The following is a 23,075-nucleotide window of genomic DNA, read 5'->3' as shown; positions in this document are numbered from 1 at the left end:
ACACCACCAGCTGCCGACTACCGTGGCGCTAGTAGGCTAGACCCGAGCTGACCCATGGATCCAGACGGTTGGGCCGCAGAAACGAGCAGGAAAGATATTAAAAGGAATGCCGTGCCGTCGTCCACGGGGACGATCGCACAAGATGTTGGTTCCAAGAGTCAGGCCCATCCGCGTCATGCTGCCGTCCCTTTGCCGGCACAAATTCAATCGCAGCTTCTGAGCCCCCAACCATCCGCGACCGCCCTCTGTCAGAACGAGGTTCACTGCCGTGGAGAAGGAGGGAAAAAAAGTGTGTTCGGGGTGAGACGGCAAGGTGCTCATCTCGGGGGTGCAGGATGCTCAAGCTTCCGGTCTGTCATCACGCACGATGCATGTAGATATTACCTACCTACCCAGGGATACATACATGTACTCGCGTAACCTCGCATGACCGCGTCTTGCCAACTGACGTTCCCTATCCCCCAGTGTTGTTCGCTCGAGACCCCCTGTCAAGCCTGCCTGCAGTCCGCCGCCGAGTGCAAGGGCGCCGAGAGAAATGCGCTCTCCTTCCGCTACTGCGTGCGGGCGCGCTTCGCCGACGTCAACATCTTTGAGTCGCCCGAGGACGAAGCCGCCGACGCCATGCAGACCGAGACCCTGATGCGGATGCTGGGCGACCTGCTTGCCCGGATCGCCACGCCCGCCGAATTCACCCTCGCCGACGACCCGGCCGCGTTCAACAAGGCCATGCTCTCGTGGCTGACCGACCCCGACTTCCGCCTCCCCAACGGCAGCGTCGTGGGCCTCTGCTGCTCCAGCCTACTGGGCCTCCAGTTCCGGGAAGACGCCGACGCCGGCGCCGCCGCCGGCGGGAGCACGGACGACCTGATGCTCGACTTCCGCCGCTTCCTCCTGGCCACCTCGCTCGCCCACGCCGGCTGGCGCGACGGCAGCCTCAAGGCCATCCGCGCCAACGACCTGTGCGCGGCCGGCCGCATCTCCGGGGCCCGCCTCTTCCGCCGGCTCGGCCGCGTCCTGACGCCCCAGTTCCTGTCCCGCTGCGGCCGCGACCAGTGCCAGGCGCTGTTCCTCCTCGTCCTCGGAGCCGTCCTGGGCGTGGGCTACTACTACTCGTCCTCCCAGCTGGAGGACGACCGCTCGCCCGATGTCTTCCCCCCCGCGGTCGGCAGGCTGAGCCCGGAGCTCCGGCGCAGCCCGACGCTGTGGCTGGCCATGAAGGAGCAATTGTGCCGGATGCTGGCCCACCACCTGATCTTCCTCGGCTCCATGCTGGAGATCAAGCTGGAGGCGGGTGTGGAGCAGAGGATCATCGAGACGGCCGTGGCCCGGTGGAACAAGGCGGAGGACTTCGTCTGGGCGGAAATGCCCAGCTCCGAGTTCGGGGTCGGGGAGGACCGAAAAGAAGAAAGAAGAGAAGAAGAAGAAGAAGAAGAAGAAGAGCGCCCGCCCTCGACGAGGACGTGCAAGTCGCCAGAGGTTGTCAGGACCGAGGACGTGGACGAGGACTCGGTGCTCGTCCAGCCGAGCTCGAGCCGCGTTCCCAGCAGTCATTGTGCGCCTGCGTCGTCGTCGTCGGCGCCTCCTCCTCCTCCTGCTGCTGCGCGACTCCCGCCGCTCGTCACGATATCCCTGTCGGAACTGAAGCAGTTCCATCCCGAATCCGTGGATGCGTGGTCCGAGAATCCACAATCGTATCTCTCCATGTTTGACGACGAGCTGGGGAGCACGGGCGAGAGGGCGGCGTCATCGGCATCGGGAGCAGCACCCGAGCTGACTGCGCGACAAGAGGGTGAGTCTGGGGAGCGATTCTTCGTTCCGAAGGTTGGTGTTGTCGCCCCGAGAGCTAACCAGCACGACCATGGATTTAGCCCCCGAGAAGGTGCAACCGGGAATGAGGAAGCGAAGGTCCATGTGGATCGTGCGTTCGTTTGACGCCGGGCCCGAACAGGGACTGGTCAATGTGCACGCCCGGCTACAACCGGGTACCGCGCTGGAGAGCATACGAGCATTTGTTTGAACCAACAAGAGGACGGAGAGGCGTTCATTGGCGGCCGGTGATGATGTTATGACAAGGCCTGGGCACGGAATAAAGAGAGGTGTTAATCAATTAATTAGGTATTCAGGTGTTGCTGACGTAGGGAGGGGAGAAGACCAGGCCATGATGACTGATGACCCTGAGAATCGCAGACATACATAATTAATTGACCTTGAACGAGATGATGATTACAGGTACTGGCGACAGAAGACTCAGGATGAGAAACAAATACGCGTTTGGGTTGTCTCGTAGTCCTATCAGTTGGTAATACTATAATTAATTTCGGAGTGAGTAATTGCTCCATCCTTCCATAGCAAGTAATTAATTAATAGAGGGAGTTAGATAATCGTTCCCAAGGTTCTTCTTGCCCTGCTTTTCCTAATAAGGAACTTATTGTTCATGACCGAACTATATCATCTAGGGCCTTTTCTTTCTACACCGGACGGACAATGAATCGACTGGATTGAAATGTTTAACGGATGATGACATCGTATGGCGCGCTCAAAGAGCAAGACGAGGTCTGGGAACGAACATTCGAGGCACAAGTAATCTCGGCAGCTTGACCAAAGTCTTTACCGTCTAATTATACCTGGCTAGTGCAGGACGGCGACTCCAAGTGGAACGACCTCATGACCAAGTACGTCCCGGAGCTCGCCGCCGCCTCGATGTCGTCGGAGCTCGTCGCCGGGGTCGGGTATCCGTGGGGGTTGCGGCGCGTGGTCGTGCCGTAATTACGCCAACGGCGAGCACGTCGTCGACGCCTTCAACAAGGCCGGCAGCATCGGGAACTAATTACACGTCCCTGCTCGTGCTCTCCTGCCCGACTACGCGCCCGTCAACACCAGCGTCCGCCTGTAATTACCCGGCCGGGAGCCGGCAGGCGGGCTTCAAGGCCGTCTTTGAGGACCTGAACCTGCCTGCCCGGCCCGACACCATATTCTCGACCGCCTGCGGCACCTGGGTCTCCTTCACCGGCGTCGTCTAATATGGCACCCAGCCCCTGGACCAATTCATCTTGGAGGTCGACGCCGCGGGTGGGTGGTGAGCGACGAGAGTCTGGTGCTGAGGGCAGTAATGAAGAAATCAAAGGAGCTGTAATTAATTATTAAGTAATAAATAGCAATCAATTGGTACTCTTCCCTCTAATTAATGGTTAATATGTCCCCGCACCTTGTTTCTATTTTCCCCTTCCTTTTGAAAAGCAGACCTTTGGCCCATTGGTTAATACTTTGTAAACTGGTCTGCTCCCGATCCCGCCAGAAACCCCTAACGCCAAAAGAGGGGGGAGAAAAAAGAAAAAAAAAGAAGAAGAAGAAGAAGAAGAACTTATCTAGTTATGCATCACGGCGAAGCAGAAGCCTTCTTGGCCAGCTCGGACGCCCAGTCCTTCCACCGGCCCTCGACCCCGGCCACGGCATCTTTGACCCCGGTGATGGCCTTGAGGATGTCGGACTCGGCCACCGTCGTGGGGATGTGCCCGGCGGCCAGGTCCTTGGCCTGGGCCTCGACCTTGTGGAGCTCGGTCCAGATGGCGTCCTGGTTCTCGACGACGGCGTCGTGGTCTCCCCGGAGGTCCCTGAAGGACTCGCGCAGGTGCTGGAGCTCCGCGAGCAACGGCCGCTGGTACTCGGCGATGTGCCGGACGTGCTGCTCGTGCAGGCCGGCGATGCGATCGCGGATCGAGCGCAGGGTGGCGAGGTGCGGATGGTCGGGAGTCTGACGGGTGTCGTCGTCGTCGTCGTCGTCCTGGTCCTCGTCGTCGCGCCCGCCCCCTCGTGCCGTCTTGTTGTGGCCGTCGACCCCGATCCGGTCCAGTCTGCGCCCGCTCCAGGTGCAGTCCCAAAAGGTTAGCAGGGCCCAGAACTTGATGAGGCCGTGAGAGTAGGCAAAGGCGAGGTACGCCGGGAAGAGGACGACGTCTCGAGGGTGACGACGGAAGTAGTCAAACACCTTGACGGTCTTGGTGAGGAGAATCCAACTTACCAGGCCAGCTAACGTGCCGGCGCTGTAGGCGGAGGAGTGCGCCAGCAGGTAAACGAGCAGGCCGTCGGTGAGCGCTGCGAAGTTGGTCAGCGACGTCAGATAGACGGCGTAGACGCAGTACGGTTGGAGGGCCCATACGCTACGGTCCGTGAGGAGGCTGCAGAGGTTGGATCGCCACGTCGTGCGCACCCACCGCCGGCACTGCCCCAGGAACTTGGTGGCCACCGGCTTGTCGACCCCCACGCTGGTATGCATCACGGCCTCCTCGGTGTACTGGATCTTGATCTTCCAGCCGTGGCGGACGACGAAGCGCGTGACATAGTTGTCGTCGTCCGCGTTCAGGGGCCCGAAGAGGCCGAAGAAGAACCTCTCGTTGGTGTAGCCGGGGAGGAAGTCCGGGTGGCGCAGAATCTCGGTGCGGATGCCGCACGTCCGCCCGGAAACGACAAAGACGCCGCCGTCGACCGTGTTGGTCGCGCGGATCTCGAAGTTGTGGCGGCAGAGATAGGTTGCCCCGAGCATGTTCCAAACCCGCCCCCAGAGACCCAGGCCCCGGTGACGCCGAACACGCTTGTTGGTGCCCACGAGGCCGACCGCCCGATCCTCGAAGGCACACAGCAGCGACTCTAGATAGCGGGGCCCCCAAAAGACGTGGTCGTCCAGCAGAACCGTGATGTCGGTCTCGACCTGCGGCGCGGCGAGGGCGACCTGGGCCCGCTTGCTAGCTACCTGCGTCCGGTCGACCACGAATTCCACGTCCGGATACGCGCTGGTGAAGGTGCCGACGAGTGCCGAGGCTTTGGAGAAGAGCTCGTCGCCGGCGGTCACGACAATGATCTTGGCCGGGCCGTTGTCCGCGCACGACTTGAGCGTCTCGAGGAAGTTCTCTCCTTGGGGATCGATCGTGGGCAGGATCACCGTGACGTCGGGGGGCGTGTAAGTGGGCTTGACGGGCCTGGGCGCGGGCGTATAGAGCCAAAACGCTGCCAGGTTGACCAAGAAGCGGAGATAGCGCCAAACGAAGAGCGCGAAGAACCAGTAGAGGTGCGAGTCGGCAGCGGCGAGCCATGTGATGAGGCAGTGCAGTGCGGCAACGGTCGCAAGCATCATGGCGACGTTGGCCAGAGCCCTACACACCATCGCTCCGCGGCCCATCTCCCTCTTCTTCCCTGGGTTTCGGGGACGGAAAGAGGGAGTCGTTCCCATTTTGAGGCGCCTCGAGGTGCTAGTGGCCGATCGGTTTGCTTCGAGCGAGAGAGACATGTATTTGCAATGAGTGCTGTGTTCTGGGATGCCTTGTTTGTACCTCTCGGCCAAGTTTAGCACACGATGCGAGTGTGTGAAGAACTCTGTCTCCGGAAATCAACACTCAGAACCCGCATTTGCTCTCTTTAAATGCCTTGAGCGAAGGAGTTAGCATGCATGGTACATGGAAACAAGATCCCAAGACTCTGTCCTCGATACAGCATGGTGAAATTTGACCCAACGGGATTAAAACCAAATCCCATGGATATGTTCATCTGCTAGGTCGTAACGATGAGCTTGTGCTTGCCATATCGCAGATGTGTCTGCTCATCCAAAGTACGTACCGGGCCTGACCAACTAGGAACAGAGCACATTGTACCTGCTGCTTTGTGCCTCGGAACCGACTTGCCGCGGAAGGACAATAATCGTGGGGGAGATCTCGGATAGAGGCAGCGCTTCTTTGTTACCCTAGAACACCCCGCCAGCTGACCAAGCAGAGATCATCACGGGCTCCCAATTCTTTCCGCCTGTCGCAGCATCTCGCAAGCTGCCGAACGCCAGAGTGATATTTTGCGAGCAGGGTTGGCGGGCAGGATTGGCGGGCAGGATTGGCGGGCAGCGAAACAGCAAACGCCTCGAAGAATGTAATCCTTCGGTCCCGAGATCACACGGTTATCAAGGGGCCCCAGATGAGGGAGCTACGCCCCTGGACCGTCATATAAATGGTCACACTGAGCGAAACCATGGCGATCTTAACCTCGGAGGGCTGTAGATGATGGGCAACGGACACCCGACCCTACCAAGGGGCGAACACACATTGACAATGTCTCCGAATGTAGAAAAGCAAATGTTACTCAGCAGGGTCAAGAATGGGCCCGCTAGAGAGACGAGCTGGACCATCTGCCGCTTCTTTCGCCTCGTAGAGACACGGTAGGGAGGCTCAGAGCGGGCAGCCTGCCTGTTTTCTTCAATTCGCGTCCTCTAGTTATTGCTCGACGTCGGGAGACATACCAGCATCCGTAGCCTCGCCATTCTGGCCTGCCGTGTCGCCATTGTTCCCCGTGAGAAATGAATGGAAAAGTTCCAAACTCGTTGGATGGTTGTTTGACTTGAGGATTCCCGGAGTTTGGGGGGGGGGGGGGGAATGTTTGTGAGTGATTTGGCTGCTTGGCTTGGCCTTCCCAGAGCGGCATCTGGTCTCCAGCGACTCTAGGTTGATCTTCTACCGCAGCCCAGGGGACCGGCACCTGTCGGTTGCGAGCTCATGGTGAAAATAGAGGTGCGAGGTGCTTGACAAACGAAGCTTAATTAAGCGAGTTGTATCCGTATTTACGCAGTAATGGGTTGTGAAGTCCCTGACGATGTCGGCACCCGGGCGCCCACCATCATCGTCGCGCCTCGCGAACGGCCTACAGGTGTCGGGTCGATGATGCTCTGCGAGGTTTTCGAAGACCTGTTTCAGTAGGAATGACCTGGTTTGTGGAGAGCCTAATGTAGACGGAGATGATGAGAGTCGAGCAGTGCATGGAATGCCCGAAACGAGGTGGCCATCAACAGGTATTAGACAAAGAACAAATTGTCCAGTGATGCGCCGGCTTGCCCTGTACCATGAGCTCGAGGTTCGCATTCGACGCTTCCTTAAGTGAGGTGGAACGGACGGAGAGAAGGAGGGGATTGTGAGATCCTCGAGTGCGAGCGCTCTTTCTCTTCTGAATCCTGACGCCACACAGAGGACAAGGCGAGTGTTGAGAGTCTCTCGGTACATGGGCGAGAGTCGGTTCGGTGCGCCAAGGACTGCCCGACTGGGTGTTGTCTCTCTAATCGCGTACTTCCCCGAGGCATCTTGTCCATCCGAATGGCCAATGTTCCATACTGCGATCTCAGCAGGTAAAGATTGATGCTGGGGCGTTAATTAGAGCAGCGTGAATGGTCGGGGCTCTTCGGAAGTCGGTCCGGCTCGGCTTCGGGACGATGTTAATACTTCTCTGGGCGTAGTCGGTACAGTGGCTAAGGCGACACCGGCCGAAGAGTGGCACAAGGAACGGCGTGATGCCGTTGTATTGCTAACCGCTGGGAGGATTATACAAAACCTCGCGTGTTGTGATGCTGGGAGGGACACATCCTAAACCCCGCTTACCGAGACCTGTGCCACCATGGTATCTTTCCTGTACGCCAATCCGCGCTCATTGTGCTTGTTGTGTCTCTGTGCCTTTATGCATCGATCGTCATTCCCAGAAACCCGTGACGCCAGACGCCCACTCCATGCCTGAGAAAGAACGTGGAAAGAAAAAGGGAGGTCGGAATTCGAAGAGCGCTTCTTCACCTCAACATCTTACCGGAGGGGTGCCACTGCGTATCTCGGTCGGATCCTCCTCACGGATATCGTCATCGTCTCTAGAGCGTATGACTTCGTCTTGGGGTTGTACCACGAAGCTACGTCGAGAAAGATGACCGCTCTCTGCGTTTGCAGCTCAATGATCCCCGTGACTAGGATGCTTCCTCGAGGAGGATCCGGCCTTATCGGGCGCCGTTCCTTCTGGTAGGTCTCCTTGAGCCGTTTCCACGGTTCGGAAGAGGAAAACGATTCGATCAACTCTTCAGTGAATCCCTTCTGTTTGGACGGCCCCCGGTTGCTCTGGTCGAGGGTCGGTTTTTCTGGCAGCCCGATAGACTTGTCGGACGTCGGAGCAGGCGCAGAGGATTGCGCGCGCGGCGACGAAGAAATGGAGCCCGGGTCATCGACCTGCTCCGGTCGCCTGGTGGTGCCGTGACGGAGCCGCTGGAGGGCTCTCTGTATCTCCGGGCTCGCCGAAGGGGGCAACGGAGGAGGTGCTGTTGGGTTTGGGCGCGCCTGCGTGCCATCGGGGTCCTCGGATCCAAAACCAAAGTACCTAGCCACGTCGTGGGCCGTTTGCTTAACCGCCTCCTTACCAAAGGCCCAAAATCCCAAAGCCATCGGCCTCGGCCACAGGAAGCGTTGTATCTGTGTCACCGTGTACGAGTCGCAGGGCATGGTGGCCAACGCGATCGCATCGTCTGTGATCAGTATACTGTCGCTCGGGTTAGCGACATTGAAACTTCCAGACGGCAACACGGAAGACGACGACGTACCCAGTCCGTTCGTAGACAGGCGGCGCTCTGAGTGGGTAATCAATATCCATCCAGCACCGAGTCAAACGTGGGTCTTTCCCAGCCCTCGTGTGCACCAGAAGGCTACGCGCAGCCAACTTCTCGACGATGCGAGCCAGTTCATCTGCACAGCTCGTCAGGGGCCAGAGCAACTTTGTCTGTCAGTGATCGGGAACAACCCACGTTTTATCTTGCGCTGCAGCTCGGGATCCTTGGATATTCTGACGAATTCCTGCCACTCCGGATCGTGCCCATGGTAGGGTTGCGGGGGGTGCCGCTTGGTGGTCCCGGGGAGTGGAATGAACAGAGGCTCGTCCTCATGGTCATCGCCTGTCATGCCCTCGAGTTCCGGTGCGGGCGATACAACCCACAGTAATAGTTGGTAGGCTATGCCGAATTTGATCATGGTTCCTCTGCATCAATTCCCGTCAGCAATGGTAGAGCAGAAGGCGCAAAAGGACAGGATCATGCTCACAGGAATCGAGTGGCGGGCCGCCCTTTCTTGACCTTGACCCTCTCGATGCGAACCGTCTGCCCGCTTCTTAGGCGCGAGGATATCCTCGAGCTGAAGAGCGTCTGGAATGGACGATAGAGGCGCGACATGACGGCAGGTTTGGGGGGCGCCAGCCCGGCGGCCGAGGGATCGTCGAACGAGGTGAGAGAAGCAAGAAGGCAGCTTCAAGCTCGGAGTGGGATCGGGTCGGAAGAGGGAAGCAAGACCGAGGGTGTCAGTGTCGCCCAGGTGGCATCGGATGACGAGATAGTCGGAAGAAACGGAGTCGTCGCGGTAAAGGTTGCTTCGTATATCACGTGCTTCTATGGCAGAAAACGCTCGACGGGACCGAGGAGTACTTATGCAAGACAGATGAGGGGTCGTTGGAGGTGACGAGATAATCTCGAACCTGTGCCCTTTCGAGGTTATCGCAATCTGGGTTTTCGGGATCGCGAGAGCAACCCGGCTAGGTCTCTCGGGCGCAGGGTGTGTGGGGTGGCTTCCATCTGCACGGGCCACCCCGGTCCCACTCACTGCAGCACTGCGCCGTTGCAGGGGTGGGTTGAGCCTGGATAGCACCGCCAACAAGCAACTAACTACTACGTAGTTAACGTGCAACCGAGAATCAACCTCCCCAATCGCCCATCGCGGTGTTCAACAGATACCCGAACACTCGCGACCCATACGTCCTCTTGTTGCATCACACAACCAGGTCCTGGCTCCTCCATTATGCGATTCTCTGCCGGCCTAACAGCGGCCGCCCTTTCTGGGTTGGCTGCCGCCGCGAGCCAGCAGAGCGCAGACGTCTACATGTTCCCTTCATCATCACGAGCTTCGGCCGAAACACCCAGCATCCCTAAAGAAGTCGCCCGCCACATCATGCTTCAGAGGGTAAGCCTCAGCTTCGGCATGACTTTTCCTCGTCAATGCTAATGCCTCCGCGAAGACATCCCGGCAACGATACGGCAGCGACCTGCGCGACATCCCCAGCTCCATCGACATCGAGACGGCCGTTGAGCACCTCGCCACGTTCGGCAAGAGCCCGCTGCCGTTGTTTACTCACGCCGACAAGGCGGATGCCTCACAACTCGTCATCATTCTCGAGGGTGCAGCCGCAGACCAATCCAGCCGGTTGCGGGAGAAGTTGGGGCACAATGTCGCATTTACCATCTCCGATCCGCCTTCGGCAACCGCCAACAACCAGTTGATGGCGCACTTTCAGAATATGGGTGTTGCATCATCCGAGCAGTGCGAACTGCCGTTAGTGATCAATCCGTTCGAGACGGACTGCTGGACCGGCCCGTCATCGGTCGTCAAGTACGACCTGCGTACTGTGAGATCAGCCCCGGCCCGTTCTGCCGAGCGAGAACATCTCTGCTGACGTTAATCTGTGGCCATAGTCCCCCAAGACGTACGACTCATTGCTCGAAAACCTCTCCCGACTCGAGAAGTTCGTCGCCGACGGCGACCTCGAGGTCCTGCTCGTTCTCCTCCCCGAATCCAGTCGTTCGTCCAAGCTCAGCCAGTGGGGCGGCGCCGCCGTGGCCGGAACGGGCGCGAGCCTCCAGAGGCGCCGCGGCACCGAGATGGTCCTGACGGACCACGATATTCAAAAGAGCACCCCGGCCGCCAATGGGATGCCCACGGCAGGCTCCTCCTCCTCCTCCTCCAGCGCCGCCCGCCGCCCGGGGGCCATTCCGAAATGCTTTTCCACGCTCGAGGGCTGCATCAGGGACACCAACTCATGCTCGGGCCACGGCGAGTGCGTGAACAAGTACGGTTCCGGAAACGGTACCGACGAGTCGCACAGCTGCTTCGTGTGCGCGTGCAAGGCGACCGTCGTCAAGGCCCCCGACGGCCGCGAGTCCAGCGGGCGCAAGACGGTGCGCTGGGGTGGCGATATGTGCCAGAAGGAGGATATCAGCGTGCAGTTCTGGCTCATTGCCGGCTTCACTATAACCATTGTCGGCGCTGTAACCTTCGCGATCGGCTTGTTGTTCAACGTGGGCGAGGAGAAGCTGCCGGGCGTCATCGGCGCTGGTGTGAGCAGGTCTAAGTAAAGTAACAGGGGCTATGGCGGAGGGGCCGGTTCTGGAATGGGAGGCGATGCAAGGGCTGCTTTTCTATATATATTGCTGGTTTGAACACGGTGCGCCAGCGATCCTGCCCCGCATGCGAGGCTTCTGCAGTGTATCATATTCATGGCGTCGGTATGGCAGATCAGCGGGTGAAAGGTTGGATTCGTCACTCTAGGTAGATGCTCAAGTCACAAATGTTACTTGGGCTATGTTGGATGCTTCTCAAGCAGGGCGTAACGAACAAGGCTTTGACCCTAATATTTGTAGACGAGGGGTCACCGTTGAACTTGACAGCACAAGTACAGGGGACACCGAGAACCATTCACGCCATTTCGGCGTCGTCCTGTCTGATTGGTGTCGCGCCGAAGCTTTCCAGCCCTCGCTCCACGGGTAGTTCCCCCGCAATCCCCGGCGGGAGTGGTCTGAGTGGTGACTGGATCACCATCTTCGCGACGTCACCCACGTTCCCGCCCGCATTCGCGACCGCGGCCTGGTACTTGGCCCCAGCCTGGTTTAAGATCTCCTGGACCTCCTTCTCCCGGGCGAGTATCTCTTCCTTCTCCCTTTTGAGGTTCCCTATCCTCGTCCGCTTCCGTTCCACCTCGTTCTCCAGCTCCTGGACGATGTCGCGCATCCGCTGAAGCACCTCGTTCAGCTTGGGCAGCGGCTTCATCCGGGGGACCGCATCCGGCCCAACGACACCGCCCATGTCGTGGTCCTCGTCGGGCCGGTGAAGCCCGTCCAGCCCGGCCCGCCGCTGCGCCGCCTCGTACGCAGCCCTCCGTTCGGCTTCGCTGTCGTCGCTCTCGGCCTCGGACCCATCCTCTGCCGCCTGAATCAACTCGGCAATCTCCTTCCGGTGACGCCGTGCTGCCTCGCGCTCGGCCTTCCTGCCCAGTGCCAACCTGCCATCGGACACGAACTCGTCATAGCCCTCGCCGAGGTCCTCATCCTCGGCTATCAATCGGGATTCCGACTTTTTCTTTCCGAAATTCACCGTAACCCGGCTGCTCTGGGCCGCCCGCTCGTCTTCGGATCCGTCATCCAACGAGATAAATTCCGCCTCCCTGGCGAGCCGCGCCCGCCGTTCCTTGCGCTCGCGTATCTCGGCCTCGGTGAGGATTCTCGGTGTCTGGCCTGATCCTGTCGATGGAGCCGCGACCTCTGTGGCTTGAACGACCAGCGCTCCCTCCAGCTCGGACGGGTCGAGCGACATCTCGTCCCCGTCATCGTGGAGATGTAATTCCGCTAGGTTTTGCGGCGCGACGGGAGTTGCGCTCTGTAGTTCCTCGAGGTATTCTTTGCTGTATTTTGGAGCTTCTTCCTGGCCACCGAAGCGGATGGGGAGATTACGGTTACCCGATAGGCTTGGGAGGGACGCCGACTTGCGAAGCGCATCGTTTTCGAGCAGCCGTCGGCCAAGAAGCTTTTTCGGGGCGGGTTTCGTGACCACTCCTCCTACCCCCGTGTTGTCGTCGTCCTCGTCCGCCGTACCCTCGCCGGGACGAAACGAGGAGCGGGACGCCGCGGGTCGTTTCTTGAACTTTGCCGAGCCCGAGCGGCTCGCGGTGGGGCGTATCACAACGGGGCCGCCAGAACCATCGTCATCATCGCCGTCGTCGCCGCGGGCTATAGTAGCGGGCTCAGACGCTGGTCCCTCCTGGCTTTCGTCATCGTCGATGTTGATACTCTTGCGCAGTGCCGAGGACTTCGCAGGCTTATTGCGCCCAAACTTGATACGCCCTAAAGGCGCTGGCTCTGCCGGCAGCGCATCAGCTTGCTCGCTCTTTGTTGGACCGATCATCATCAGCAACGGAGGGCTATTGAGAGAGGCTGGTGCAGTGACAGTCGACAACTTACGGTCGCTCTGCGTTTCGTCGCTGGTATTGGGCGCTGAGCTCAGATCGTCTCCGTCGTCGTCAAACGTGTGGATGATGCGCGCCTTCTTCTTGGCGCCAAAGGAGCTCATGGTGGGCAGAATTGGACTTCTGCGTCTATATATCCTCTGGAGGAATCGCAATCAAAATGCTTGGTTTCGGAAATGGAAGCAGAGGCGCTTGTCGCCTCTTTTGGGGGCCGTTATCTTAGTTATCGGGGCTCCACGTGACATCACTTTCTGTCAGATTTCGTACCAAGCCGCGCCCCGGTGCATCCACGCGTTTCCAGACCGTCGCCAAATTGTCCCGCTAGCTCGGCCCGCCACCAACGCAAAAGACGACGAGATGGCGCCCGCGCAACCCGAACTGAAGAAAGTATGTGGCTGTCCGCTATCAATTCCTTGTGTGGCTTTCACATATCAGGCTGTTGTGCTACCTCTTGGTCTCTTTGGTCGGATCGCTGACCCCTCTTCAACTTCAGTACCTTGACAAGCGCCTGTTCGTTCAGCTGAACGGTAGTCGCAAAGTCATTGGCGTCCTCCGTGGATACGATGTACGAGCACCTCGGATAGTTCGTGATTTGCAGCAGCTGACGGGGTGTAGGTCTTTCTCAACATCGTGCTAGACGACGCCGTCGAGGAGAAGGATAACGGAGAGAAGGTGAAGCTCGGCATGGTGGTCATCCGCGGCAACTCGGTCGTCATGCTGGAGGCACTAGAAAGGATTGGCGACGACGCGCGGGGTGGTCGTTAAGGCGCCGGCGCCATGCGGTCTCCTGGTTGCTGGCGGTTGGGGCGGGAGGAAAAAGACCGGAGAAGTCCGATGGACTGATGTTACTGCTCAGCTTTTTTGAGATGCGAGGCAAACCGGTTTCGGGGCAAGCACGGCGTTCAACGATGCAAACGGGTCAACAGAAACAGGAATTCGGCAGGGCAGATTCGACGGCGCAAAGATACCCAGCATAACCATATGCTATCTCTCCTCCGCCTCCCACGCTTTGTCGTCATAGCCATCCATCATCCTACCGCCGTACGCTTTCACCCAGCCTCGGATGCCGCCTGTCATAACTTTTGGCTCGAGGACACCGCCGACTTGATTGACATAATCCTGGAACCAGGCGGCGCAACGAGGGCCGCGCCCCAGGGAAGAGCCTATGAAGTAACGGGGGAGTTGAGCATGGTCAGCTTGTTACGCCAAACCGCCCTCGAAAATTCATCCTCACCACAATAGAAGATGACTGTCTTGATGCCTGCCTGCTTGCACAAGTCGTACAGGGTCTTGCGTGTTGGGTAAAAGCTGTGAGCCGGCAGGTTGATGGCCCCACGCACAGTTCCTCCTTCACAGTCAGTTCGCCGTGTGTCCACCAGGAGGAAGCGCCGCTGTTCGTTTTCGGCCGTTTCCTGGGCCTGGAGGAGGTCAAAAACCTCTCCCGGCGTGACCTGCGCCGCGGTCGATGCTGGGTCGGGGAAGTCGGTCCACCACGGAGTGCCGTCTTCTCGTCTTGCCATCTTGAGACAGTGTTCATGCGCATGTTCATGGCCATGCCCATGGCCATTTTTCTGTGATGCTTCTTCTTGAACTACTGTCATCGTGCGATCCTCAACCCAGGCGCATAATGTTGCCGGGCAAGTATTAATTAAACTGGCAAAGCTTTCCTTTTGACGGAACGTTTGCAAACCAGAGTCTGGCGTGTGTATGTACTGAGGTGATAATTAGCGATTCTGTGTGGGCAGGGTACGGCGCTGTGGGAGCAAGTTCAAGTTCATACAGTTCGTTCGTGTCTAGGTGAGGTAGAACTGGTTCAGATGCTCTGTCCCGAACGTCTTGTGAGTGCGTGGTATAAAGCAGGACCAGCCCCTGCAATGTAACGGGTCATATCATCTTGACTTGCCGTCGGCGGGATACTACCGAAGCCAAGATAACCCAAACAGGTTGCGATGCCACTTTGCCTTTACCCATACGATTTTCAAAGCTTGCTCCCTCTAACTGCCATGAGCAACATTTGCAACAATGCGATTGATTGGTTTCACCATGTTTGCGCAGGCAAAGGGTTTCAAATATATGCATCTGCCATTCTAACACCTCATGGTGTGTTTGCCCGACCAGAAGGTAAGCGTTTAGAGATACTGTATCTTATGGTCTGTGAACCCATTTACTTTGAAATCAAGACGCGTGTGACAGTCCAGTCAGTGTCGGTAAATAGATGAAAACTGATATGCATTTAATTCAACGCAACCGACACGACGGCTAATATCAAACCCAGGCTCATCAATCTGCCTAAGGGCACGAATGCGGCGAAAGAGCGGTAATTAGTAGCTCGCGGTGAAGCGAGCTTCTAGTCATCGTAGTAGGCCTCCTCGTACTCCTCCTCGTACTCCTCCCGCGCTTCCTCGAGCTCCTCCCGCTCGCTGCTGCTCGCCGACGAGCTGGCGGCAGCCTCCAGGGCCTCCTCGTAGTTGTCGCGGGCCTCACGTAGCGACTCGCGGTCACTGCTGTCAATCTCCTCACCGTAGGCGTTGGTGGTCGGCAGGACGCCTGGAGGATAGTCGTTTGGCGGGTAGTCGCTCGCCGGCGGTGGCGGAGGGGGTTCGTTATAGTAGTAGTTGTTGGTCTCGTAGACGACAGTTGCGGGGGCGGCGGCGGGGGCGGCGGGGGCAGCAGCTGGGGCCGCTGCATAGGCGCCACCGCCGGAGTTGCTTCCGTCGTCTGATGAGTTTTCGTCTGCGGGGTGGTTAGCCATCCAAACAGTCCGCCTCGGGCAAGAGAGAGGGGAGCAAGCGTACTGAGCTCGTGGGCGATGACGGCACCGGCGACGGCACCGACGGCTAAGCCACCGGCGGCACCCAGAAGCATGCCGCTGTGGCTCTTCTTGCCCTCGTGGCTCCCGCGGTCGTCGTATCCCGGCTGAGGGCTGACGTGCTCGCCTCCGTAGGGGCTCTGTCCGTAGGAGGTGTGATGACTGTCATAGCCGGCAGGAGGAGCACCATAGCCATCATGGTAAGCACCCGGGGTATCGTGTCCGCGATTGTCACCTTCCTGGGGAGGATGGTAAGACTGCTGCTCATAACCTGGAGCCTCCCATTGAGAGCGGCCGCTGTGCTCCTCTACGTCTGGATCATCATGTTAGTGAACCACAATGGCCCCGGGGTAGACGTTTAGGGCTGATGGGACTCACAGAACCAGCGCTGGTAGTGGTCATCCCAGCACGGCTTCCAGCCGGAAGGGATCGGCGGCTTGTCGGCCGGCGGGTTGTAGGGAGGCGGCGGGCGCGGACCGGGTTCGGGGGGGTACGCGTACGGGGTCTCGCCCTGAGGCGGTGGCGAGGAGTAATTCGGCTGAGGCGGGGGAGGCGAGTAGGGCTGGTGTCCCTGCGGGGGATAGTAGCTGCCTTCGCCAGGCGGCGGCGGCGGCGGCGGCGGGGACTGGTAATGGCCGCCGTAGGGCTGGGGGCTGTGGTAGCCGTATCCCTGGGGCGGATACTGCTGAGGAGGGTAGCTGCCTACGCCATCGCGGTTGGAGTAACGATGCTCATCCCTGCTTTCCTTCTTGTCAGATCCAAGGCCCAAGCGGCCGAGATCGTCGGCAATGCCGTCGGTAAGCTTCTTGAAAAAAGACATGCGGAGCGCTAAGGCTTGCTGAGTAGGCAAATGACGACGGCTAGGTAATCCAGGACCGATGCTGCAAGTGTCAAAGCAGCGGTATCTCTTGCGATTTTTATTCCCGTCGGCTTCGCGAGTTTCTCCAGGCAGCCCTTGTTGGTTCCCTCAATTCCGAACGACCTAACACAAAGAGGAGCAGGCATCTGCTAGTGGAGGGGCAGAGGGGCTCCCCTCACCCCACCAGGCACCACCAACGCCCGTGCAGCCGAAAGCTGCATGGGACCAGCTCACCTCCGTGGCACGTTGTTGTGATCCCGTTGTCACCCTCCCAAGCGGCCAAGCAGCCGAGCGGCCGAGCGGCCAAGCAGCCAAGCAGCCAAGCAACTAGAATTCGGATGAGGTATGGAGTTCGCGTACTGCCGGAGCATCCGCTAGGCCTTGGCGTTCGATCGTGAGCACATTTTAGCACGTATGTAGATTTTGTAGAGAGCGGCTTTGCCTGGCTCTTCAGGGCCCAAAGAGGGGTCTAATTCGTCTCATTCCCGCTCCATTTCCACTTTTTAGGTGCTGCGCCCCACTGATCTCAGACGTGGGCCAACAAGTGCCAGGCCGCCTCTCCCGCCGCGCAGCCGCCGTATCCGCATTTCTGGTTCCGTTGCTGCCACTAACGTTATCCGTACTACTTACGGAGTGATTAGGTTGTCTTTTGAGGCCGCCCGGGCGCTTTACCTAGACTCGTCAATCATTCCATTCCACCACAACCAACGCTGCCTTCACACACTTCATTCATATCACACCGTCACCGTCGCGTGGTCAACCTCAACCCCTCCCGCATCCGAGAACCAGTTGAAGTCATCCGTCAAGGTCGAGTTTCGTCACCCTCTTCTTGAGCGCTGCAGCATGTCGTACTACCCCGGTCAAGGCTATGGACCCGGTTCCGGCTCCGGCTCCGGTTCTGGATACCACCAAGGATACGGCAGCGGAGGGTACGGACAGCAATATCCGCCGAGCCAGGGCTACGGACAGTACCCGCCTCCGCAACAGCAGCAGAATTACTACCCTCCGCCGCCGCAGCAGCAGCGCCAGTACCAGCGGCCGCCGGGCCCGCCGCCTCAGGGTTATGATGCCTACGGCTACCCGATCAATCACGGGCCGGGCTACGGCGGCTCGGGGCCTCGGCAGACCGCTCCACCCCCGCCCTCGGGGATGCAGGAGTTCGGCCACGGGGCGCCGCAGGGCTACACGTTCCAGTACTCCAACTGCACCGGGCGACGGAAGGCGCTGCTGATCGGCATCAACTACTTTGGCCAGGAGGGCGAGCTGCGCGGGTGCATCAACGACGTCAAGAACGTGTCGGCCTTCCTGACGGAGAACTACGGCTACCGGCCCGAGGACATGGTGAAGCTGACGGACGACCAGTCCGACCCGGTGCTGCAGCCGACCAAGGCCAACATCATCCGGGCGATGCAGTGGCTGGTGAACGGGGCGCAGCCCAACGACGCCCTCTTCCTGCACTACTCGGGCCACGGCGGCCAGACCGAGGACCTGGACGGCGACGAGGAGGACGGCTACGACGAGGTCATCTACCCGGTCGACTACAAGACGGCCGGCCACCTGGTCGACGACCAGATCCACGATCTCGTCGTCAAGCCGCTGAGGCCGGGCGTGCGCCTGACCGCCATCTTCGACAGCTGCCACTCGGGCTCCGCCATGGACCTGCCCTACCTCTACAGCACCAAGGGCGTGCTCAAGGAGCCCAACCTGGCCAAGGAGGCCGGCCAGGGCCTGCTCGAGGCCGTCGGCGCCTACGCGCGCGGCGACATGGGCGGCGTCGCCAGCTCCGTCATGGGCTTCGCCAAGACCGCCCTCAAGGGCAACGACGCCTACGAGCGGACCAAGCGCACCAAGACGTCGCCTGCCGACGTGGTCATGTGGAGCGGCAGCAAGGACGATCAGACCTCGTACGTTTATTTATTTATTTTTTATTTGTTCATTTATTCATTTCCCAACCCCATCATGCCCTTGTGCACGTGACAAAAGGGGTGGGGGGAAGGGTGGGGGGAACTAAACTAACTGAGTTGGAATAACTAGAGCCGACGCGACCATTGCCTCGCAGGCGACCGGCGCCATGTCCTGGGCCTTCATCACGGCCCTCAGGCAGAACCCCAAGCAGAGTTACGTGCAGCTGCTCAACAGCATCCGCGACGTGCTCCAGACCAAATACACGCAAAAGCCCCAACTGTCGTGCAGCCACCCGCTTGGTGCGTATTCGTTATTCCTTCACCCCGTTGAACGACCTCTGTGTTCGCCCGTCTCCACTTGTTCCCCCCTCTGCCAGATGCGGACCGCTAACTCATCTCGCTTATCGCCAGATACCGATCTGCTTTTTGTCATGTGAGAAGGGGGTGGGTGGTCTTGAAGTTCCCACTAGTTACCACACCACGCGTAGGTTTGGGGAGCTGCGCCATGTCGCTCCATTTGGAAGGCAGGGGAAGGGTCGGAGAGAGCGAGAAAAAGAATGGCTGCGATCGGGGATCTGTGATATGGTACGGATTATTCCGTAACGCAGATCGTTCTGGGCCTGGCAGTATACTACCCTGAGAACCCTTGCGGGTCTGCCTTGAAATCAGAAACCTTATGAGACCAGGAACCTTGGATACCTAAGTAATGAACAGGGAAACCGATCTGTGCTGACTTGGCTGCATTTGTGGCGATGACGTTAAAAGTTCCAATAGTTTCGGGAAAAGAAGCTGCTGTCTCGCGGCAGTAGGGAAAAACCGGGGTATTACGACTAAGACTAAGATAATGTACACGAAGGGGTATAATACCGGAACCGAATTCATCCTTCTTGATGTCAACCGCAATCCTGAAGTCATCCAGCCGTCAACATCCCCATCCGCGGAGAATCCATGGATATGAACCCAATGTTTGACCCCTGGCAGACGGCCGCACAGGAACAGGTAACCAGGTCAGGTATACATTCTTCGTGGTAGTAACGACTATACCTGATAGGAAAAGTTGAAATGTAATTAGATAGGAAAGGCGATTTGAAAATGACTTACACCGGGCCTCCCTCCGCTCATTCATCAAGCACCCACCATAACGAGGAGAAGAAAGGACAGGAAAGGTTTGACATGTACATATAAATATATATAACGAGTGATGATGATGAGGTGAGATCAGTGAATGACGCCCTTGAAGAAGTCCAAGGCGCTCTTGAGGCTGAGCTTGCTCCGCACGCTGCCGCCGCCGAGGGTGCTCGGGGCGGTGCCGCTGCCCGAGAGGACGCTGCGGGCGCGCACCGAGGGGGCGCCGCTGCTGGAGCCGCTCTCGGAGCCGCGCCGCTCGCGCACGTACTTGGGCCACGTGTTGGTCAGGACCAGGTACTTGATGCTGGCCTGGGCGGCGTCGAACACGGTGGCGTCGAAGGCCTCCGGGATGTCGCCCTCGTAGACCGGGTACGGCGGCGGCGGCGTCGGCGGCGTCGGCGGCGGCGTCACGATCTTGACGGTCAGCGGGATGTGGTTACCCCGGGACGACGTCGGCGGCGTCCGCCGGGCGGGCTCGGGCACGGGCTCGGGCTCGGTGCGGTCCAGGATGTGGACCTGGGAGTCGCGCGAGGGGGGCGCCTTGTTCGGGACAGCAGCGGCGCCTGGCATCGTCACGGCCGCTGCTCCTGCTCCTGCTGCTGCTGCTGCCGCTGCCGCCGTCGCCGGCGAGACGAAGTTGTTGTCGGCGAAGGGGGTGGCGGCATCGGCGCGGTTGACCGGGGAGGACGGGTTCGCGGCGGCGACGCTGCGGGCGGCGCGCTCGAAGACGCCCTGCAGCTTGCGCAGGTCGGCCCAGGCGATGTTGATGGGGAATTCGGCCTCGCGCGGCGAGATGAACTCGGTGTAGATGCGCAGGGCGCGCGTGAACTGTTCCCGCACCGCGTCCGGGCTCGCGTCGAAGCGGCCGCGGACGAAGTCGGCCGGGAGGCCGTTCTTCCACTCCGAGACGGCGGTCAGGAAGGCGATGTTTTCTCCCGAGAAGTCCTTGCGGGCCGAGAACTGGCGCAGCGGCTCCGGGTTCTTTTCCAAGACGTGCTCGAGCGCGGCCATGGTCAGTACGCTCTCGTCGGGGCCGAGGTTGCTTTGGCTGCTGTTGGACTCGAGGTTCGACAGCTTCTTCCACGAGTCGAAACCGCCCGAGTCGCCGACTTTGGTCGAGGTCGGGCTCAGGGGCGGTGCACCGCTCCTGTCGCTCGAGGTCTCCGACTTGGTCCCGAGCCGCTTCTTGGACTCCCAGTTGGCGATGGACTCGAGCGTCTCCTGGCGGAGCGTCTGGTGTTTCTGGATCTCCCAGCATGGGACAAAGACGGTCCAGATCTCCATGACCATGATGGTGAGGGCGATCCTGCCTCCTGTCAGGGGGGGGGGTCTCTTTCCACTACAACGAGGAAAATACAAACTTACCACTGCGGCGGCACAAAGTACTTGTTCACGGGTGCCATGCCCGGGACATAGAGCGCAATGAGCCACATTGGCGCTGCTGGGAGTCTGTTTCGAAGAGTCAGTTACCGGTACGGAGGACGGGTAAACGAGTTCCGAGAAAACCCGCGGACCACATACCCAGCAATGCAGCAGGCGATGGTCTGGCGTTGCCAGCCGTGCGTGTCATGAATGCCGCGAGATCGCCAGAGGATGATGGGGGCGATGATCCAGGCCCAGACGAACTGCCAGACGATCGAGGGCCACCTGCACACAGATTAGCTCGCAAGCCCCCTAAAAGTGTAGCGTTGTTGTTGTGTTTTTTTTTTTTTTTTTTTTTTTTTTTTTTTTTTTTTTTTTTTTTTCCGTTGTGGAACTGTAAGGCAAACACAGCACAAACCCGGAGGCTTTGCTCAGGGGGGGGGGTTGTGAGCAGGATACTTACCACTCCCAGCCTCTGCCCTGCTTCATGGCGATCTCCGCGGTCGAGCTACCCGTCACCTCGGTGCCGGGAATGCCAAAGTCGGAATGAAATTTGCGCGAGATGAGGTAGATGATGACTACCACGAGCAGCTGTGTGCGGGTTAGCCCCTTTTCCATGATGATATTTGTGGAGCGGATGCCGCTGCTGTTTCGTTATGAAGTAGGTATTGTGGGAAAAAGAGAGCAGAAAAACAAGCACAAATACAGATGATTAAAAGATGATAAACAATGAAAATGTAACCGTATTTAAGATCAGTGCTGGGATGTACCTAACCTGCACCGTCATGCCCATGGTAACAAACATAAACATGCGCTTCGAGTAGTCCATCTGCATGATGCGTTGAAAAATATTGGGCCTTCGGACCGGCCGCTTCTCGTCGTAGCGCGTCTTCATCTGACTCGGCGGGCGGGCGAAGCGGCTCTGGGCCTTGGCGACGTGGAGGAACTGGCTGTTGCCGGCGTGGAAGAGGGCGATGCCGAAGGGATACCAGACCCCCATGATCCAGTACTCGGCGACCTCGGGGGCGAGCGGGCCGACGGAGTAGGCGATCTGGACCGAGATCCAGTAGAGGTGTAAGAGAATGATGCCGGAAAAGGTCAAGGAGAGCGAGCGGAGTCGAAGGGTGGGCGTGTTGCGTTTCTTGTAAAGGAATGTCATGCCGCAGACGAGGAGGGCGGTCCAGACGGCGCCGAAGGTGATCCACCAGATGCCGACGCCGTCCAGACGCGGCTCCGGCTTGGTGTTGGGCGTCGTCCCGAACTCGGACCCCACCGCCGCCGGGGCGGGCGTCTCAGAGGCGCGTGGCAAGATCATGGCTCGAGGGATGGCTCGAGGGATAGCTCGAGGATGGCTGCGGTCCGTCTACGGATCCGATCCCAAAGCAAACCGCGAGCGTGGAAAAGAGAGGCGGGATGAAGCTCGTGGACTGACTGGAGTAGGGAGAAGCGAGCGAAAGAATATGTATGTACTCTGTCAGGCACAGTAGCTTATCTGGATTATGGGAAGAGCACCCCCGGGACACACACACACACACACACACACATGCACCCAAGGCGTGGAACAGGGAACAGGGCTACCGGAATGTATATATGTACGGTATTCGGTACATCGATAGTTACGTACTGGTAATACCCCGGACAGAGAGCCCTTGGCACATGCTCAGATGCAGCCCATGACGCGAGTGTGGCTGCCAGGCTCTGATCCCGGCTTCAGGCAAGACCGGGATACCAAAGAGCGGACCCACGGTCATGGTGACATCGTCGTACACACCCCGTGGTTGTATTCTCGATCTGTCATTGCTGTGAGAGGCCGCAGGGGCAGCCGATCCCGGTGGCATGGTGGGGAGCGAGGGAAGGAGGAAGGGGAAAACCAGGCAGGCCGCCCGCCCGGTCCCTTGGTACGACTCCATACAACACTAGTGTAGGGTAACTACTTCGTACCTAGTGTACACTACGGATCCGTACACCACACTAACTTCCAAGTACGGATTAGGTAGTTATACTCGTAGCACCTTGGGCGGGCTGAGAGCCAGGGTACCGGGCGTGGGGCGTCCTGCGAGCTCGAGTCCTTAAAGAAAGCGCCGATGAACACGTAGTTACTTGGGAGAAAGAATTCGAAAGAATTCGACCCTGTCGGAGCATTTGCACTGCATATTACTCCGTACAACGACCCTGAATGTTACTT

The 23,075-nt window shown here is 58.9% G+C and overlaps 10 protein-coding genes across 10 annotated transcripts; 4 read left to right on the top strand and 6 right to left on the bottom strand.

Moving 5' to 3' along the window:
- Window positions 1-621: 621 nt before the first annotated feature.
- On the top strand, window positions 622-1,932 carry P884DRAFT_209496 (uncharacterized protein; the record flags this gene model as incomplete). Its single annotated transcript, XM_069438941.1, has 1 exon — window positions 622-1,932. One exon carries the CDS (start codon window positions 622-624, stop codon window positions 1,930-1,932), a length of 1,311 nt encoding a protein of 436 aa, XP_069294388.1.
- A 1,241-nt stretch (window positions 1,933-3,173) lies between these two features.
- P884DRAFT_315314 (glycosyltransferase family 2 protein) lies at window positions 3,174-5,158 on the bottom strand (the record flags this gene model as incomplete). Its single annotated transcript, XM_069445264.1, has 1 exon — window positions 3,174-5,158. One exon carries the CDS (start codon window positions 5,156-5,158, stop codon window positions 3,377-3,379), a length of 1,782 nt encoding a protein of 593 aa, XP_069294387.1. The 3' UTR covers window positions 3,174-3,376.
- A 2,153-nt stretch (window positions 5,159-7,311) lies between these two features.
- On the bottom strand, window positions 7,312-9,096 carry P884DRAFT_74183 (uncharacterized protein). Its single transcript, XM_069446060.1, has 4 exons — window positions 8,868-9,096; window positions 8,576-8,805; window positions 8,375-8,516; window positions 7,312-8,313 (listed from the first exon to the last, which is right to left on the bottom strand). The coding sequence occupies exons 1-4, from the start codon at window positions 8,993-8,995 to the stop codon at window positions 7,596-7,598; spliced, it is 1,218 nt and encodes a 405-aa protein (XP_069294386.1). The 5' UTR covers window positions 8,996-9,096; the 3' UTR covers window positions 7,312-7,595.
- Window positions 9,097-9,475: 379 nt separating this feature from the next.
- On the top strand, window positions 9,476-11,182 carry P884DRAFT_230929 (uncharacterized protein). The gene is made up of 3 exons (XM_069439811.1): window positions 9,476-9,776; window positions 9,832-10,218; window positions 10,286-11,182. The coding sequence occupies exons 1-3, from the start codon at window positions 9,615-9,617 to the stop codon at window positions 10,943-10,945; spliced, it is 1,209 nt and encodes a 402-aa protein (XP_069294385.1). The 5' UTR covers window positions 9,476-9,614; the 3' UTR covers window positions 10,946-11,182.
- A 2-nt stretch (window positions 11,183-11,184) lies between these two features.
- P884DRAFT_294614 (nineteen complex-related protein 2-domain-containing protein) lies at window positions 11,185-12,975 on the bottom strand. The gene is made up of 2 exons (XM_069444289.1): window positions 12,824-12,975; window positions 11,185-12,721 (listed from the first exon to the last, which is right to left on the bottom strand). The coding sequence occupies exons 1-2, from the start codon at window positions 12,930-12,932 to the stop codon at window positions 11,286-11,288; spliced, it is 1,545 nt and encodes a 514-aa protein (XP_069294384.1). The 5' UTR covers window positions 12,933-12,975; the 3' UTR covers window positions 11,185-11,285.
- Window positions 12,976-13,134: 159 nt separating this feature from the next.
- P884DRAFT_230924 (uncharacterized protein) lies at window positions 13,135-13,992 on the top strand. Its single transcript, XM_069439810.1, has 3 exons — window positions 13,135-13,215; window positions 13,322-13,393; window positions 13,444-13,992. Exons 1-3 carry the CDS (start codon window positions 13,186-13,188, stop codon window positions 13,591-13,593), a joined length of 252 nt encoding a protein of 83 aa, XP_069294383.1. The 5' UTR covers window positions 13,135-13,185; the 3' UTR covers window positions 13,594-13,992.
- P884DRAFT_280407 (Rhodanese-like domain-containing protein) lies at window positions 13,813-14,348 on the bottom strand (the record flags this gene model as incomplete). The annotated part of the gene is made up of 2 exons (XM_069443433.1): window positions 13,813-13,991; window positions 14,063-14,348. The coding sequence occupies 2 exons, from the start codon at window positions 14,346-14,348 to the stop codon at window positions 13,813-13,815; spliced, it is 465 nt and encodes a 154-aa protein (XP_069294382.1).
- An 827-nt stretch (window positions 14,349-15,175) lies between these two features.
- Window positions 15,176-16,457, bottom strand: P884DRAFT_302784 (uncharacterized protein; the record flags this gene model as incomplete). Its single annotated transcript, XM_069444971.1, has 3 exons — window positions 15,176-15,561; window positions 15,624-15,950; window positions 16,016-16,457. The coding sequence occupies 3 exons, from the start codon at window positions 16,455-16,457 to the stop codon at window positions 15,176-15,178; spliced, it is 1,155 nt and encodes a 384-aa protein (XP_069294381.1).
- A 605-nt stretch (window positions 16,458-17,062) lies between these two features.
- Window positions 17,063-19,189, top strand: P884DRAFT_250445 (caspase domain-containing protein). Its single transcript, XM_069440644.1, has 3 exons — window positions 17,063-18,400; window positions 18,531-18,700; window positions 18,812-19,189. The coding sequence occupies exons 1-3, from the start codon at window positions 17,340-17,342 to the stop codon at window positions 18,835-18,837; spliced, it is 1,257 nt and encodes a 418-aa protein (XP_069294380.1). The 5' UTR covers window positions 17,063-17,339; the 3' UTR covers window positions 18,838-19,189.
- A 2-nt stretch (window positions 19,190-19,191) lies between these two features.
- On the bottom strand, window positions 19,192-22,325 carry P884DRAFT_294610 (uncharacterized protein). The gene is made up of 5 exons (XM_069444288.1): window positions 21,661-22,325; window positions 21,354-21,536; window positions 21,050-21,175; window positions 20,894-20,977; window positions 19,192-20,834 (listed from the first exon to the last, which is right to left on the bottom strand). The coding sequence occupies exons 1-5, from the start codon at window positions 22,203-22,205 to the stop codon at window positions 19,619-19,621; spliced, it is 2,154 nt and encodes a 717-aa protein (XP_069294379.1). The 5' UTR covers window positions 22,206-22,325; the 3' UTR covers window positions 19,192-19,618.
- Between the last annotated feature and the right edge of the window lie 750 nt (window positions 22,326-23,075).

Source organism: Thermothelomyces heterothallicus, assembly GCF_042370625.1.
Source record: "Thermothelomyces heterothallicus CBS 202.75 unplaced genomic scaffold P884_scaffold_29, whole genome shotgun sequence".
NCBI classification, from domain to species: Eukaryota; Fungi; Ascomycota; class Sordariomycetes; order Sordariales; family Chaetomiaceae; genus Thermothelomyces; species Thermothelomyces heterothallicus.
Note: the sequence above shows the minus strand (reverse complement) of the source record. Positions and strands in the feature narration are given on the sequence as shown.

Excerpts from the sequence above, each read along its gene's own strand:
- P884DRAFT_74183 (XM_069446060.1), bottom strand. The coding sequence starts at position 8,995 with ATGTCGCGCCTCTATCGTCCATTCCAGACGCTCTTCAGCTCGAGGATA. Across the intron at positions 8,517-8,575 it reads GCTGCAGCGCAAGATAAAAC|ATGAACTGGCTCGCATCGTC; the intron begins GTGGGTTGTTCC and ends CGAGCTGTGCAG. Across the intron at positions 8,314-8,374 it reads CCTGTCTACGAACGGACTGG|TATACTGATCACAGACGATG; the intron begins GTACGTCGTCGT and ends CCCGAGCGACAG.
- P884DRAFT_230929 (XM_069439811.1), top strand. The coding sequence starts at position 9,615 with ATGCGATTCTCTGCCGGCCTAACAGCGGCCGCCCTTTCTGGGTTGGCT. Across the intron at positions 9,777-9,831 it reads GCCACATCATGCTTCAGAGG|ACATCCCGGCAACGATACGG; the intron begins GTAAGCCTCAGC and ends GCCTCCGCGAAG. Across the intron at positions 10,219-10,285 it reads TCAAGTACGACCTGCGTACT|TCCCCCAAGACGTACGACTC; the intron begins GTGAGATCAGCC and ends CTGTGGCCATAG.
- P884DRAFT_294614 (XM_069444289.1), bottom strand. The coding sequence starts at position 12,932 with ATGAGCTCCTTTGGCGCCAAGAAGAAGGCGCGCATCATCCACACGTTT. Across the intron at positions 12,722-12,823 it reads CGACGAAACGCAGAGCGACC|AGCCAGCGCCTTTAGGGCGT; the intron begins GTAAGTTGTCGA and ends CGCTGCCGGCAG.
- P884DRAFT_230924 (XM_069439810.1), top strand. The coding sequence starts at position 13,186 with ATGGCGCCCGCGCAACCCGAACTGAAGAAA. Across the intron at positions 13,216-13,321 it reads CGCAACCCGAACTGAAGAAA|TACCTTGACAAGCGCCTGTT; the intron begins GTATGTGGCTGT and ends CTTCAACTTCAG. Across the intron at positions 13,394-13,443 it reads GCGTCCTCCGTGGATACGAT|GTCTTTCTCAACATCGTGCT; the intron begins GTACGAGCACCT and ends GACGGGGTGTAG.
- P884DRAFT_250445 (XM_069440644.1), top strand. The coding sequence starts at position 17,340 with ATGTCGTACTACCCCGGTCAAGGCTATGGACCCGGTTCCGGCTCCGGC. Across the intron at positions 18,401-18,530 it reads AGCAAGGACGATCAGACCTC|AGCCGACGCGACCATTGCCT; the intron begins GTACGTTTATTT and ends TGGAATAACTAG. Across the intron at positions 18,701-18,811 it reads GTCGTGCAGCCACCCGCTTG|ATACCGATCTGCTTTTTGTC; the intron begins GTGCGTATTCGT and ends GCTTATCGCCAG.
- P884DRAFT_294610 (XM_069444288.1), bottom strand. The coding sequence starts at position 22,205 with ATGATCTTGCCACGCGCCTCTGAGACGCCCGCCCCGGCGGCGGTGGGG. Across the intron at positions 21,176-21,353 it reads CAGGGCAGAGGCTGGGAGTG|GTGGCCCTCGATCGTCTGGC; the intron begins GTAAGTATCCTG and ends ATCTGTGTGCAG. Across the intron at positions 20,835-20,893 it reads TACTTTGTGCCGCCGCAGTG|GATCGCCCTCACCATCATGG; the intron begins GTAAGTTTGTAT and ends GACAGGAGGCAG.